This window comes from Botrytis fragariae (genome assembly GCF_013461495.1).
Source record: "Botrytis fragariae strain BVB16 chromosome Unknown tig00000161, whole genome shotgun sequence".
In the NCBI taxonomy this organism is placed as follows: domain Eukaryota; kingdom Fungi; phylum Ascomycota; class Leotiomycetes; order Helotiales; family Sclerotiniaceae; genus Botrytis; species Botrytis fragariae.
This window is the reverse complement of record NW_023500998.1, coordinates 624,871-640,325: the sequence shown is the minus strand read 5'-3', so window position 1 is coordinate 640,325 and position 15,455 is coordinate 624,871. Positions and strand designations below refer to the sequence as shown.

General features: G+C 43.9%; 6 protein-coding genes across 6 annotated transcripts; 5 read left to right on the top strand and 1 right to left on the bottom strand.

Annotated features, from left to right (window-relative positions):
- Positions 1-906: 906 nt before the first annotated feature.
- Bfra_009362 (putative duf962 domain-containing protein) lies at positions 907-1,621 on the top strand (the record flags this gene model as incomplete). The annotated part of the gene is made up of 3 exons (XM_037339705.1): positions 907-939; positions 995-1,078; positions 1,145-1,621. The coding sequence occupies 3 exons, from the start codon at positions 907-909 to the stop codon at positions 1,619-1,621; spliced, it is 594 nt and encodes a 197-aa protein (XP_037189755.1).
- An 859-nt stretch (positions 1,622-2,480) lies between these two features.
- Bfra_009361 (uncharacterized protein) lies at positions 2,481-3,695 on the bottom strand (the record flags this gene model as incomplete). Its single annotated transcript, XM_037339704.1, has 1 exon — positions 2,481-3,695. The coding sequence occupies one exon, from the start codon at positions 3,693-3,695 to the stop codon at positions 2,481-2,483; it is 1,215 nt and encodes a 404-aa protein (XP_037189754.1).
- A 1,137-nt stretch (positions 3,696-4,832) lies between these two features.
- Bfra_009360 (uncharacterized protein) lies at positions 4,833-10,008 on the top strand (the record flags this gene model as incomplete). Its single annotated transcript, XM_037339703.1, is given in 6 exon segments — positions 4,833-5,653; positions 5,749-5,818; positions 6,795-6,851; positions 7,352-7,846; positions 7,864-8,309; positions 9,459-10,008. 6 exon segments carry the CDS (start codon positions 4,833-4,835, stop codon positions 10,006-10,008), a joined length of 2,439 nt encoding a protein of 812 aa, XP_037189753.1.
- A 790-nt stretch (positions 10,009-10,798) lies between these two features.
- Positions 10,799-11,218, top strand: Bfra_009359 (uncharacterized protein; the record flags this gene model as incomplete). The annotated part of the gene is made up of 1 exon (XM_037339702.1): positions 10,799-11,218. One exon carries the CDS (start codon positions 10,799-10,801, stop codon positions 11,216-11,218), a length of 420 nt encoding a protein of 139 aa, XP_037189752.1.
- A 942-nt stretch (positions 11,219-12,160) lies between these two features.
- Bfra_009358 (uncharacterized protein) lies at positions 12,161-12,923 on the top strand (the record flags this gene model as incomplete). Its single annotated transcript, XM_037339701.1, has 2 exons — positions 12,161-12,755; positions 12,877-12,923. 2 exons carry the CDS (start codon positions 12,161-12,163, stop codon positions 12,921-12,923), a joined length of 642 nt encoding a protein of 213 aa, XP_037189751.1.
- Positions 12,924-14,109: 1,186 nt separating this feature from the next.
- Bfra_009357 (uncharacterized protein) lies at positions 14,110-14,434 on the top strand (the record flags this gene model as incomplete). Its single annotated transcript, XM_037339700.1, has 2 exons — positions 14,110-14,317; positions 14,361-14,434. 2 exons carry the CDS (start codon positions 14,110-14,112, stop codon positions 14,432-14,434), a joined length of 282 nt encoding a protein of 93 aa, XP_037189750.1.
- Positions 14,435-15,455: the final 1,021 nt, after the last annotated feature.

Sequence of the window (15,455 nt, the reverse complement as noted above, 5' to 3'; positions counted from 1 at the left end):
CCCATATAAATGTTGAATCTCTTTCGGATCGCAACGTCCGCCTAAAGGTTGTTCGTAACTTGATGAATGTGCCGAATCAATCTTACTGTTCTGTGAACTGTCAGTCTTCTTTGTTTTCGAGTCAAAGTTCATCAAAGCCGGAAATAGTCAACTTTGAACGTACATTGTTTGAAAATGAATGAAATTGCAAAGACGTGACACTTTGGCAGATCCCTGAAAGATATTACAGAGAATGCGCAAAGGTTTGTCGATGCTGTGGGTTGAAATTGTTATTATTGGGAAAAAATCTATAACTATGGAAGACAAGAAGAGACGAGAAAGCGAGAGAGAGCTCAATTGTCCCGACGTTGAAGGTTACGCGATCTAAAGAGTTTCGAGACTTTTCCCGCGACGTTAAGGATGAAATATGCGCTGACCAGTGCGTATATTAAGGTATAAGGTACTAGCTGCATGCATTATCTAGCATGGTGAATATAATTGATGATTGATGATTGATTACTAATACCAATTACGAAAATGACATGCCACTCTGCTCTGCCACTCTCCCATTCACTCTACGAGGATTCCGAGGTTCACAATTCAACACATGCTTTCACTTTGATATCCGTCCATTCCAACCACCCTTTCCAGTGCGACCAGCTAAAATAGGCAAAACTGGCAAAACTGGCAAAACTGGCTGAATTGATGTATTGATTACCTTAAATTCTCTATCATATCCTATCCACTCCCCCCTCTATCCTCTATCTTGTACTCATTCCGAGAATTCCTTATTTTCGATGAGTTAATGACTGCGCCTCAACCTTGAACCATCAAATCAAGCTCTAAATCATATTCGCTTCTTCATTCCCGAATATCGCAGACATACGCAAAGATTTTGATCCTGTCGCATCAGATCATTTCTTCAAAATGTCTCTCAACCTGGAGAAACAGCTTACCTTTGTAAGTCCGGGCGAACATTACGACTCTACTAGACATGGGCTAATGATATGTTTAGTATGGGGCCTACCATCACAATCCTACAAATGTTTTCATTCACATGATGTGTGTGCCATTGATTCTGGCCACCAGTCTGTTCCTTGTATGGCCCCAAAGTTTTCGCGATCTTGAGAACAAGGACGACAGACATACTGACAACATATAACAGTGCTCCAACAGTCCCACATTAATACCTCTGCCATCGTGGCTTACCATTCCGAATTTACCTTTGAACTTTAGCACAATTGGATCAATATGCTATAGCGGTTTTTACATCCTTCTCGAACCGGTCGCAGGCAGTATTCTTCTCCCATTCATCATCGGATGGACCGCATTCTCAAATCATATCCTTGCTACGTCTTCAAATGCTACTTTGGCAAATCAAATTGCTGGTGCCGTATTCTTTGTCTCGTGGATTATGCAATTTGTCGGCCATGGTGCTTTCGAAAAGCGTGCCCCCGCATTACTCGAAAACCTCGTACAAGCTTTAGTCCTCGCTCCATTCTTCGTATTTATGGAGTTGCTATTCATATTTGGATACAGACCGGAACTGCAAAAAAGGATCGATGTTGCAGTTGAAAAAGAGGTCGCCAAATTCAAAGCCGAGCAGTCAAACGGTACCATTAAGAACGGCAAAGCCAATTGAAATCCCGATATAGGACCGAGATATATCACACAAACAAGCAACGCAGGGGAAACCCATGGAGGGCAAGGGAAAGAAAGGTGGACATGAGCGCAATGGTAGACGCGGCAGTCTATTCAGAAGGTCAACGGAGCTCGCCTTAGATTGGTAGCAAAGTTCAGAATGGCTTTCGTAGGAAGTGAAGTCCTTCCGGAAGGATAAGCCCATTTGGTGGAGTTATTTTGAGGTGCGAGGCGTTTCCTAATTTCTTGGTTCAATTGTACATTTGCAAGCGAGTTTTTGATATGCAGAGAATACCATGTTTAGTCCCTCGAATTCTACTCGTCCACTTTCATCTGCATGCTTAGGTAAATCAATGTGTCTGGATTTATACTACATACATACATCATGACCAAAGTCAGCAAGACCGACTGCCTGACCTGACTAAATGTTACGGTACAAGGGTAAGAGAATCACGCAACGTGCAACCACATCTACACCATGTAATGTCATAGTGCGCTCTTTGGCGACAAATATACTGCTTACAATTTCATTCAAATAAACCCGTTCTCCTATATCATTTCACAACCTATAATTTTCATTCATTTCAAACTTTATACATCGCCATTTCATATAGCCAATTCTGTTTCGTACTGCAAACATTTTTTAATTAAATTTTTATAAGTTTTTGTTTGTCTAGATTCTCCTTTCCGCCATTTACTTCTGAAATGCATGAATGAAACAAATGAAAGAATCTTACAAAGGAAAGTGAGACTGTGATCCTTTTAGGAAAAGCCAACAAAAGAAAGTAACAAATGAAACTAAGAGTATAATTGTTTTCTGCATCTTCTCTTACGGTTGCTCTATCTTGTACAAAGGAAAATCATCTTCTGCGTCTTCTCTCCTGTGGTTGTGGTTCTGGTTTTGCTTGTGGCTGTGTCCAACTCTCTAATGCACCATCAATTTCGTGTTCAAGATTTGACATCTGTCTTCTCAAGTTGTATTCTCCATCTTGTGTCTTTGGTCTAGTAACGCTCGATGGTCTAGAGAGGCTTGATGGCCAATGACTGTTGGTGGGTGACACTGGTGACACCTCACCACTCTTCAATGGGGATGTCATGACAGACACATCTGAGTCCTTGGTCTTGAGCGCAATTACCTTGCTAGCTCCTTGTTGTCCAGTAGATGGTTTCAATCTCACTGGCGTAGCCCGAGGCTTTCTTGTCAATGGAGTTGGAGGGAGTGGTTTATTTGGTGCGGGTGCAGTGCCTCGATATGTTCGTACTTGAGAGTTCCATCGACCAATATCTAGGTTAGCGTCCTCATATCTGGGGACAGCTGGAGTGGGTAAAGATGCAGGCTGTGTTCCTGGGATTCCGATGAACTGGGAAATGACCTCTGGTTCAATCCTGTTGAGCCGGTCAGGTTGAGATTTCCATCCATAGGAATTGGCTGCCTTGGTCGCGGCGTGTCGTGCTTCAGCTGTGCCGACTGTCATGCGCTTCAATTCCGCGGTAGGGACTGAAAAGCTTTCAGCATCGGGTATCTTGGCATTCCAGAATGATTGTCCGAATTCGCAGCAGAATCCATCATTTGCCGATCGGTCGATAGGATGATGATCTTCTTTAACGCATTTGCCGCATCTGAACTTAGTACGCCTGTCTTCCATGCGCCTATAGGATCGGCGTTGTCGTTCACGCTCATCATCTTGCTCTTGAGCAATTTGAGCGCGAATGATTTCGGCGCCTCGTGCTTGTTGCTGGGCAATCAAGCGGCTCTGTCGGGTAGTGCAGTCTGGACACAAACCGGCAATATTGTCGACGAGTTCAAGTCCTGCACACTGGAATTCGAGATCTGCTTCATTGTCAGAGTCACTCTCAGCTTGTTCTGCGCCAGCGCAGAGGAAAGATTTCCAGCTGCTGCGACGAGATGATTTGGATGCGTTAGATGAAGTAGAGCCGCTGCGTTGCTTATTCTTGGACGTCTCTCCGCCTGTGGGGACTTGGATGGGGATTACCTGGGTCTTTCTCAAAACGTGTCCGCACTCTCCATACACTACCTGCACCTCGACTGGCTTGAAAGATGTTCTTGAAGACATATTGGAAGTGGATCTGGGTTTGTGTGGTGTTGTTTGTTTAACTAAAGTATAAAGGTATATAAGTTGTATGTATGACTTTGTAATCCAAAGACTGGACTTGATGTTTCTGAGAGGATGAGCTGCAGGACACACAATGGCCATTGTCCGAATTAAGTAGATTCTTCTGGCCATTGTTCGAACTTGAGGGTATTGACAAAGATCTTGGAATTTCTTTATGATTGATTGACTTCTTTGTCCTCAAATATGCAATTTACAAAGAGCTGAAACAAAAGAGTCACACTCTTCGTTTCTCTAAGAAATGTATCAAAATAGATCAAGCCTTCAAATTAGTCTCACCGTCGAAATGACGCGGAATTTCCCATTGGAGCGCCTAAATATCTCAAAATTTCCTGGAACAACGTGAGAACCATCTCAGAACATGTCACAACACAAAGAGAAACTCTTATGAGATCATCTCAGCCCTATTTTCCACTCTATTCCAGAACATAAGCGCCACATACGCAAATTATTTTCCGTCCTTGGCTGAAACGCGCCCGTCTCGAAAATAATTTGCTTTCTTTGAGCAAACACTCGTATATGATTTCGCGTGATTTTTCCCGAGATACAACTCTCTTTTCCTCTTCAGCGTTGGGATTACCTCTCAGCGCTCACTACCCAGAAGACTTGCTTTCTATGGGTAGTTATCACTGGCATCATTAATTTAGAGTTGTTCACAACCATGTGCCGACACCCTCATTCTAGAGGAGAAAGCACAGTTGATTACAACTCGACGTCAACAACATACCAAAAACATTACACTCGAATCCCTGGATACAGAAAGCGAAGGACGAAGTCCACTCTAATCCTGTTCGATGCTCTTAGAGTATATTATGAGGTCATATGCATCGACTTCATTGTTGATGTCGTTAAAGATATTCTGAACAATGCTATGGAGTTGCAGAACAATCCGTTTCTGGGAGTATAAGATTTGAGAACTTCCTGGATAGGATATTATTTTACCATTCTCATCAATATCTTCAAATCATCTACATACTCTTCAACCCATACAAGAAGTCTGTTTTTGAATCGAAGCTATCGACGAACCTACCCAACAACAACAAAAACAACAACCCCAATAAACGAAATACAAAAGCAATCATGCCTGCCACTATCAGGAAGATTGTGTACGCCTGCAGTCACGAACTGCCCAACCTGAGCTTCCAAGCTCCCCAAAAGCCCTCCGTCATCAAAAGAATTAAGCGAGCTCTAACCTTCACTGAGACAATTCGCACACCCTCATTAGAGTTGTGTCCGTATTGTAAACGGAAGAAGGAAGAGAAGATGCAACGGGAGGCTGAGTTGCAACACAGACCACAGGCACCTACGCGGCCGGAAACGAGCCCCCGATACGGCAACCCCCTACCACCTGCACCGAGATCCCAAACGACTACTATTCAAGCAAGACGGCGCAACACCGTAGCTGCGCGACGACCAATATCACCGGTCTCGCCAGTCTCACAAGTGTCGCCCGTCTCGGAGATGGGGTTCGGATCGGACGCAGACCCGGACACCGTTCTCCCCCCTCGGAATCCCTACCGGGATACCAACATGGAACTTCTTAGAGAAGATTTCCATGCACGGGATATGGAAGAACGGCTCAGGGATAGTCTTGCGCGAGAGTCGCCTGCCGATCGACGGGCTCGGTTGTTCCGGGAGGAAAAAGTCCGCAAGGAGTGGACAGCGAGAAGTGCAGCAAGAGAGTACAACGAGTTCATCCAGGACCAAGCGCTACCGGCTGCTGCTCCCTCGGACCTCAAAGAGCTCTTCATCCAAGCTCGCACTCCCCGCACTTCCATAGCACCTCAAACGGAATCTCAATCTCCGAGACTAGATCTACGCGCCAGAGCAGCGAAGATCAAAGAGGAGAAGGCAACCAAGGAGCAGAGGATAAAAGCTCGTTGTCAACTCGTGCGGAAGGAGTAAGTCATCCCCCGGTTTCTTTTGTCATCTTTAGCGTTATGATTCTTTATGAGCTCAAGACTAATTGATGGCTTTTTTTCTTTCTTTTGTATAGAGAGATAGCGATAGCGATCTTTTTTTTACGAGGATGGCAATATGCACCTTGCTATTCTCAATGGAATGTTGTAACAATAATCATTTGTTGGGACTTGGAGAAATAATAAAGAATACTTAAAAAAATTACTAAAATATTAAAAACTTAAACAAAACAAAAAAATTGCTCTTGTGTACTTTGGAGATTGTGGGAGAATGTGAAAATGTGAAAATGTGGTGAATAGAATGAATGACTGTTGTGATGCAAGTGAGATGAAGACAGGCCCCAGGAAGAGGATCCTAGAGAGATGATATAGTAAAGACGACACAAAAGATTTCCGAAATATGTCAAGAGATATGATTCTTTTGGTGCTAGAGAGCAGAGGGAGCTGGAGCTAGCCCCAGTTAGTATCACCAAAAGCTCTGATACATCCGAATCGAGCTATTATCCTCATAGCTACCTAGTTTACCTGATTCAATCCATCTCTGAATGGCTTCGTATTCTAGCCTGCGCTTCCTGTGTTGTCCTGGAGAGAGTCATACTTGAAACAGAAGTTTTAATTACGTCATCGCTTTTTTCAATAGCTTCACAGTTTCGAGTGTTTACTACTAGAATTTATGTATATCAAAGTTATGTACAGATGATAGACAGCGGTAGGAAGAACTATTATACTTCCGGCTCTGTACAAGGTTGGAAAAGGGTTTGTCGTTTAATCTTTCTTGGCATTCTGATCTTCGGAGCTAATTTTGTCGCTTCTCTTCTGCGAAAGAAAAGCTTATTTTTCGGTTCGGCGAGTTATGGCGTTGATTTGTCACGTGTAAGGGTCATGTGATTTAAAGGGGGAATGTTGTATTACCAATATCTTTGGATTCGAGAGCTTTGGAGCTCGATATGAATCGTTTTGCAATTGAAATTTCGTATGAGTTAGTTATCCCATACTTTGAAGTACTTCAAAATGTCATAATGTGTACACCTGCCCCGATCAGATGCAAGTGAAGAATTCTAACCACCCAGGAATCAACGAAATGACGAAAGTGAAACCTAGCATCAACTGTTTTACGGTATAGGAAAAGCCAGCAGAATCAAAACTGTTCCGAAACAGCATCAGAACAAGTCGCGAGTGGGTATGAAACGATGGTAAGATCTGCAACGAATGGGTAGAAACCGGAAGTCTATGGTTTGGTATAGACAAGTTGCGCTGGAACTGACGGCTCGTTTACTGTTGGTATTTAGATTACAATAAAAACTATTGAATAACGCCGAATTAGTGAGGGAATAGCGATAGAACAACTGCATGTATTGGAATATACTCTCCTGGGCCCTTACGAATAGGCGAAGTTGAAAGAGTTTCCGGCCAAATCGCCAATGGATTGACTTTACATCTCGAGTTACAAACAAAGCTCAAAGTCTCTTTGTAATAGCTACATAACTATAGAAGAACAATCCCGAGCGGGAACTATATGAGGAATGGTATCCTCAATTAAACATTGTATCTTCTTCTCCCAGACAGACTAGATCTGAATACCACTTCCCTCCTTTACACAAACAATCGGATCGAAACTCCAGTATTTAAATCTAATCAATCATAGTAGCTACCCAGATTACTACTTCAACGAACCAACAGTCCACCGCCTCCATGACAGCGACACGGGTCGTCGTGTACAGATGTACACACGAGCTCCCAGACACCGAGGCATACATACAGCGGGCCCATGCCGCACCCTACCAATACCGAAACCCCATCGTAAACCGTTTAAGGAGAGCCTTCACCTTAAACGAAACAGTCAGAAGACCAAGCATGGACCTTTGTCCTGTATGCCAGGCAAAGAGCCGCCAGCGTTCTCGACCAGCACCGCAAGCGCAACCCAGCCCACGTCCTCGCGGACAGACCATACAAGATCGCACACATCCGGTACACGCACCTCAGTTAAGAATCCCAACCCCAGCTCGCGACTCACCAGACTCAGCCAGCTCCCAGCCTCTTGTTCCACAACCATGGAACATGGCCGAGAGTCCGCCTGATCTACCAGTTCTCCTTCCGCCTCGAAACACAGTCACTCCCCCACCACAAGCCAACGAAAAGTTGTCGAACATGGCGGAAGGTCCACCAGACCTCCCTGTTCTTCAATTCCCCAGCGCGACCGACTCTCAGCCACAGACCAACGCACAGCCATGGAACCTCCCCGGGAGTTCCACCGGCTTGCCAGGCTCAGACGTGCTCATTCGGGGATGGGATGCGATGAGACGTCGAGGTGCACGCCAACGAAATCTTGCAAGACAAGAGCTTCAAAGGCGTGCAAGCGATGCCCCACGCAGATCGTCCCCATCACCACCCTCGCCTCCGCCAAAGGACCATGGTGTACACCCCGGGTGCACGCCTGGATCAGACAGCAAACGTCCGAGACTCTCAAGAAACACCACGACCGAATCACCCAACCACTCGAGCCCCAGTCTTCCGAGTCCAGACCAAGAACTCCGGTCATCTTAATCCCCGACCCTCTCACTTTGACTCCTTCTACCACTCGTGGTGAGGAGGAGCGAGGTGAGGAGCGAGGTGAGTCGCCAACCGATCCGGGGATGAGGTTTCCGGATTGGCTTTGAGAGACCGGTGACGAAGGGGGGGTGAGGCTGGAATCGGACCTACGACAGAAACGAACCACGGACCACGGACCACGGACCAATGTACTCACAGTCGGACTCTGGAGTTTTGTCTAGAAGTGAAACAGAATCTTGTTTTATTGTATATAACACGGTTCAAATGTAAGTAATACAAAAAGAATTAAAATAAACCTAACCAGTACCTTAAAGTACCTAATAAAAATGTGATTTGAAAAAAAAGATGATGAATAGTGATGTGAACCTTAATAAAGTGTGGATATTGGTGAGCCATTGCTGGATGGAGCTTTGATAGCTTTGCTTAATGCCTCACATCGTTATATGTACCACTGTATGTGCTATCAAACTGACTATCAATGGTACCAGGCGGTGTAACATCTATTGGATTTATAGAATTTCGGTTGGAAAAGTCGAAATTCAAGTATCTGTGTTCGATATTCGATAGCCGAGTGATTCGTGGTGAACCCAGAATCCGTATGATTGGACATACAGAATTGCTGATAAAAGTCACTTATTGGACTTTTGGTAAGCAGAAGTCATTGAATAATCATCACAGTATCTAATATTGTATCAATATGATTAAATTGTATCAATAGAAGCCAAATTTGCAAAGAAAGCATCCCTATAAAAAAAGCCAAGAAATTGACACGTGACTCGCCCCCTGAAATCAACCAATGTGCAAATGTGAAAAACGTGAGTTTGACCGGAGAATAGATTGCGCAATAGGCATGTAAAATAAGTGCTGAATAATATCAAAATAACGACATCTATTCTGTACCTGGGTGATAAGCTTTGACTAGCTGCGAACTAGTTTGTGGTAATTTGCGGGGGAAACGAGCCCGAATTCCACGTGGTATGATGACATTAAAGTCCACCGTTTTGGGCACAGAAGCTGAACAGTTTGTAAATAGATACTCTACAATTAGAAACAGGTCTGATGCGCCGTTTTGCAAGCTGGTTACAGTATGTTGAGCACGATAACGCTCAGAAAGCAAATGAGCTTGAGCAGATGCACCTTCACTTGACCAGCTGTTCACCTTGAACTCCATTATCACACAGTTAAGTGAACAATGCCAGTAGTTACTAGAACAACTCCATCCAAATACTATATAAAGTCTCGGAAATCCTTCTCTTATTTTTCTTTCCTCGTCCTCAGAGCTTCTCAGTCTAACCAACAGAAAAGCAAAGAAACCAAACCAAACCACTCACCCACAAACAAACAACATGGTCAATCATCTCGTCTTCGAATGCGGCCACCGCTTCCCCGAATTCCCCTCCAAGCTCAAGAAACTCAAGAGAGCCTTGAGCATTCGCAGAGCTCTCAGCACGAAAGCAAAGGTCCCCAAAGACATCGCACGAGCAGGCCTCTGCGAAGTTTGCGCCGACTTTTCGGTTCAGGACTTCCTCGCCGCAGGAACCCACGCCGAAAACGTCAACAAGACCTTCGCACAACTTCGAGAGGAGCGCGTCAAGGAGGCGATCGCGGCAGCCAAGGAGGCAGCAGAGCGAGAAGGGGAAGAAGAGAGCACTCCCAAACTCCAGCACCCGACACCCCAACACCACCTCAAGCGTAAGCCCGTCCCGGAATCCGCAGCCATCGGACCCTTCGACGGAGAGGAGGACGACGACACCGAATGGCTCCTCGCCAAGGACCCAGAAGAATAGGCGGTCATCGCAGATAGCTAACTCAAACGCTGAGTAGCTAGAGCGAACCGGACAGACCTCGACCGCGGGAACAAGGAACCAACAGGGAACCTAAAAGGGAAAAAAACACAAAAAAACTAAATTGACACCCGGATAAAGGCGTTACTTCAATATCAATCGATTCCATACAATAAAACACGACCATTAATCTGAAACCCCTTGCTACCCATATGCTACTCCAACTTAACGAAAGTGACTTGATATTCATGCAACAATTAGACACCACAACCTATGACTATGAATTGGAGAATTGGATTCAGGCAATTTCTGGACTGGAATGATATTGCTTCTTTAGACTTTCCGTGGATTATATACGACATAAAATTTTCTATATAACGTTGATTAAAAACAGAGATATTTGTTTCTTGCTTGCTTTTTATTGAGGACTTGTGAAGCTCAATTGAGCGTTGAATCAAATATCGCTTGAATCCCCTAGACATTTCGAGAACAATCACGTGACCGTACACAACGAACTACTGCATGGATGTAGAAATTTTGTTTCAATGAAGAAGTCTCCCGAGGCAGTTTACTATCAGTTAAGTGATTTCTAGAACTGTCACTATTTTCTAGTGGTTCAAGTTAGCCTGAAATGGACGATCCTAAAACAGCGCCTGAACAAGTCTCTCTACGCTGTTCATAAGTGGCTGGATTGGAACCCCGAAGTTGACGAATTTTTCTTTCCATCTCGACTCACGCCCATACGATTACATTTGAATTTTCTAACAAACAGAATAACAAGAACATCGCAATCATGTCCACGACACTCGTCACCACATACGCTTGCGGACACGAAGAACGTTCAGCTACTCAAATCGGCGAGGAACAACAGCCGGGAGTGATGGGAATAATCCGACGAATGAGCTGCAGAAATCAACCTGGAGCTGTGATTGCGGATTCGGCACTTTTGTGTACAACGTGTCGGGAAAAGCCACATCCAGAACCACTCAGATCTCATCCGGTCATAATCACCCATCCGCGAGAACCGAGACAGCTTCACAATGATGGTGTGAATCCGTATGCCAACGAGTTTGCTGAACTTCCAAAGTATGGCGCACATGACTTCACGCGAAAGAATCCAGATGATGTAGATAGAGATGTTTGCCGCCGGCCACTAGTTCCCATCGCCTCCTCCACGGATGATGTCCACCGAGTCGTGAAGTCATCGAGATGATTTCGGAAAATCAGCGGACTGAAGAAGCTATGAGAAGACGCGGCGAGCTGGCTGAAGATTCAGCAGATATCTACCACATGAATGGATTTTAAAATTCCAGAATAATAACAAAATGAACTAAATTTCAAATCGTACCAAAAGACACTTGCAAATGCGACTAATATACCCCTTTCGTTGACGATGCCCCCATGTACTATGACCCGATCATGATCAGACAAAACATTTACTGCTTAGATAATTAGAAAGAAAAGTCTGCGAACAGACCAAAGTTTCACTTCTTTATGTGTAAATCACGATGCTACGAGGTACTACCCTTTGAGCATTGCAAAGAAGATATGAGTATTGAAGACATCCCTGTAGTCAAGCATGTGCTCAGTCTAGCGTTAGGAAGCAAAACAAAAAAACTCACCAAAACCTTAATCACAATGAAAGCAAGGACGTCGGATGAAAATAAACACGAAATGATAAGTAAAGTGATAACTGGAGCTAACGATGGAAACCTTTACGCGGGGTTGAATGTCACGTGATCAATATGAATCAAAACCCCATCCTCATCTCAATGGCGAACTTATAACACAACACCATCGTGGAAAACAGACTACAGAGTCCTGCACTTCCTATTAGTCTGGGCTGTGCTTCGAAGATTTCCTGCCATTGTTCACTACCAATATACTGCTATGTTCTGTGGAGTCGAGGCGAGATCGCCAACTGAACTGGAGACAAACAATGTAAACCACAACTACAATGCCTGAACCAGTTCAGAACAAATGCTTCGATACCTTATATAAGTTTCCATGATTCTCTTGAAATGAATTATATATTCTCCATCCAATCAGTCCTAGAGCTTAGATTACCAAAACCAATCTTCTCTACAAAGACTTTTTGACCGTAGAATAATCTCCATTCTCAAGACCAACACCAAACCCAAAACCAAACCTAATCATGCTTTGGTTAGTCGGCGCCGTAACAAGTTTCACCTGCGACCACCAGTACTTCGCCAACCTCACTTTGCACCAAGCTGGGGACGCCGAAGACTGGAGATGCATCACCGGACCCGAAACGACCTGGGTCAAACATGACAAGGAGTGCCCTGATTGCAGAAACAAGGTACCTCCCACGAATCCAGTCATCCTTTCTCGTCCAATGAGTCCTTTACTCACTGCACCAGACGATCTTGAAGACAAACGGGGCGCTCTCACAGAGTTCCGTTGCGGGCATCACAAAGTATCCGCATCAGATGACAAGGAGTGCATCGTTCTCGGAGTCGACAAGCTCGGATTCTTGTTGATTCAGTCGAAAAAACGTTGCCCCCGGTGCATCGCAAACGGAATACAAGACAACTCCTCAGACGACCAGAGCAGCTCCGGAAACCAACCAGACGCAACACCATTCGTTCCACTCGATGGATCCGACTTGGAGATTGCCGACAACATGGACATGGGAACTTTGGCCAGACAGAAAAGACAAAGAGAAGCTCTCGCCACATTCGATCTTCCCTCAAGAAGAGGCAGCAAAAAGGAGAAGGCCAAGAAAATAGGTAAGTCGCTCTGGGGATCAATCAAGAAGAAGTTTTGAAGAAGAGAGAGGAGAAATCGGGTTTCATTCATTTTCATAACCTGTTCATGCGACTCCACTTGGCTAATTCAAAATTTCATTAGATCGATTCGACCCAAAAACTCAACCCCTCAAAAATACATTTTATTGAACTTTAAATATAACTTTACTCGTGCTATGAAAATATGATAATGTGACTTTGATGATTGTCATGACAAAATCAGAGAGCAATCGCTACGATGTTTGAAATCATCAAAAACCATTTTGGGACAAGACGCTTTAGTTATAAAAAAAGTTCTCAGAAACTCGAAAATAGAGATTGGAATAGCTACATATCCCTTCTAAATAAACACATAAATCATTTATTCATGACTTCATGTAGCTATGATCAAAGCCAGAGAGACTCGAGCATTCCCTTTCAGATAATTTCCAAATGAAGTTGCAAGACATTGGTCTCAAACGCATGCAATTTGTTAGCTTTAACTTTAGAAAGGATAATCGTGAAATTGGTTGGGTCATGAAATAAAAGTATGTCGTTTTGCTAGCAGTGGCAATCAAGATTATATAGGTTGCCGCTCAAATAGTCCTCAAATTAAATGGATTTGAGAAATCAAGGGATACCTCAAATAATGCTCAATGACATCAGGAAATTTGGTGTAGCTATATTGCGCTGAGGTGCAGAGGACATGGCTTTATCGAAAAGCAAACATGCAAAAGCGACAGAACTGCACGTGGCCAGCCGCTACACCCACTCCGTATCATGAACTTTTCCTATCGTACCTTTAGATCAGACTGAAAATCTTTCAAAAAATTGTTTGTCCAGCTCACATTTGTAGAAAGATACGTACGATGAACATACGAGATGGAAGGGTCGACACGTGACTTCAATGTTAAATTAAGATCTTCCATCCTTGAGTTGCTTATCACACATCCACTTCGCACGATTTCCTATATGAAACGTTAATCAACAATATCCCAAGCATTTTTTTAAAAAGAGATGTCGAGTATCGTGTATCTTGCTGCGAAGAGCAGCCACATTGTCTAGCTGGCCCGAGCTTTAGGATCTGGGAAGGATTCAGGCCATCGGCGGCAGTATCCTAGAGATTCTTGGGAAGCGCTTCTGAGATATATGTCTTGAATAATGGGGAAGTCTCGAACGACTAACTAACAGTTCTAATGTTTAAATTCCCACATTCAATCGTGTTCTTGAGACTCCCTCGCCCATTATATTCTTGCATCACATATCGTTTTTTACCATCAAATACATTTACATTCTCTGAATCATACGTATCTACCACATCTTTCAACTGCCAACCACCAATATGTGTCTAGCCACAATGTTAATAGCACTGAAGGCCAATCTTGAGCCAACAGTCCTCGTGAACCTTGGCATGGGTTTATTGGTCTTAATATTAGCTTTCGCCGGAGCATGCTGCCGTCAAGTATACACAAAGCATGTAGCTAAGGAACCATTACTTCTCACTGTTGAGCCCAAGAGCGTCAAGTTTATAAAAACGGAAGTAGAGACAGAAATGCGCTTCAATGGTGAGGCTGATCCAAAATGTTGAAGAGTGGTCGCTGACTATAGAATCTCAGAATCGCAAAAGTCTCCGGGATATCTGGCAATACAGAGGACAAAGAACCATCATATTCTTGGGTTGAATATTAGATGATGCAACTTACTCAATGTCATTGTGGGTCTCAATGGGTCTCAAAAAGAGAAAACGAGGAAGAAAGCAAGAGCCAATTTTTAAGCCTGGAATGCTCGAATTATTGTCGAAGTTGCATGCAAACTATCATGTTTTCAGAAGGATGGATATTGTAAGGCTTCTGAGTGGGAGTATAGGGCGCTACAAGGGACCTCTGGAGTTTTACAAATTTTAATGGGATATTGAAGCCGCCATTTTTAAGGCGAGGTTTAAACACAGGAGACTGCTGGTTTGGTCGCCCATGGCACGCCGGTCTAATAGGATTTTGAGAGCTTCAGCGCTCGAATGGGATATGAATCGCTAGAACCGGCTCGTATACAGTGTTATACGTGATGTCTTTTCTTGTAATTGCATTACTGTTTTGCCAATGAATATTATCAGACATTTTGAATTCCGCGATGGCATGTCGTAAAGTGCCATAGCAGTGTTATCGATAACTACTCGATGAACATCATTTGCCAATGCCAGACTCCAAGCGCCGACTTGGATCACTCATTTGAAGCCAACTCCCCAAACAGCTGCGCTATCCTGATACTGTGCAGGATCTACATACTAGATATTAAAGGAATCGCAATCCTCTCAGATAACGCTTATCGTATCGCTTCGATTGCGCATGTACTTATTTATGTACACCAAGCTGGGCGGTAAATATAATGCAATGCTTGACTTTGGAGGTGAAAAGCTTGTAAGAAGACGATTCCTAGTGTACCCGCTGTATCTAATTCAAGAGCTATTAAATGCATAGCGATTTTAGTGACAACGGCTGCATTGTTTTAAGCTGTTTCTTTCGCTCGAAAGCTGTGAACGGGTTCATCATCGCCACATGATTATGCTCGAGAAAATTGGACGTGAACGTTTCTTGGTATTCTTTATAGGGAGTTGGATCACTTCGACTTGAAAGTTTCCTATGTACCTACATATATTGGTCTGTGTAGAATTTTTCAACACGATTAGCTGACACCAAGCAATTTCTA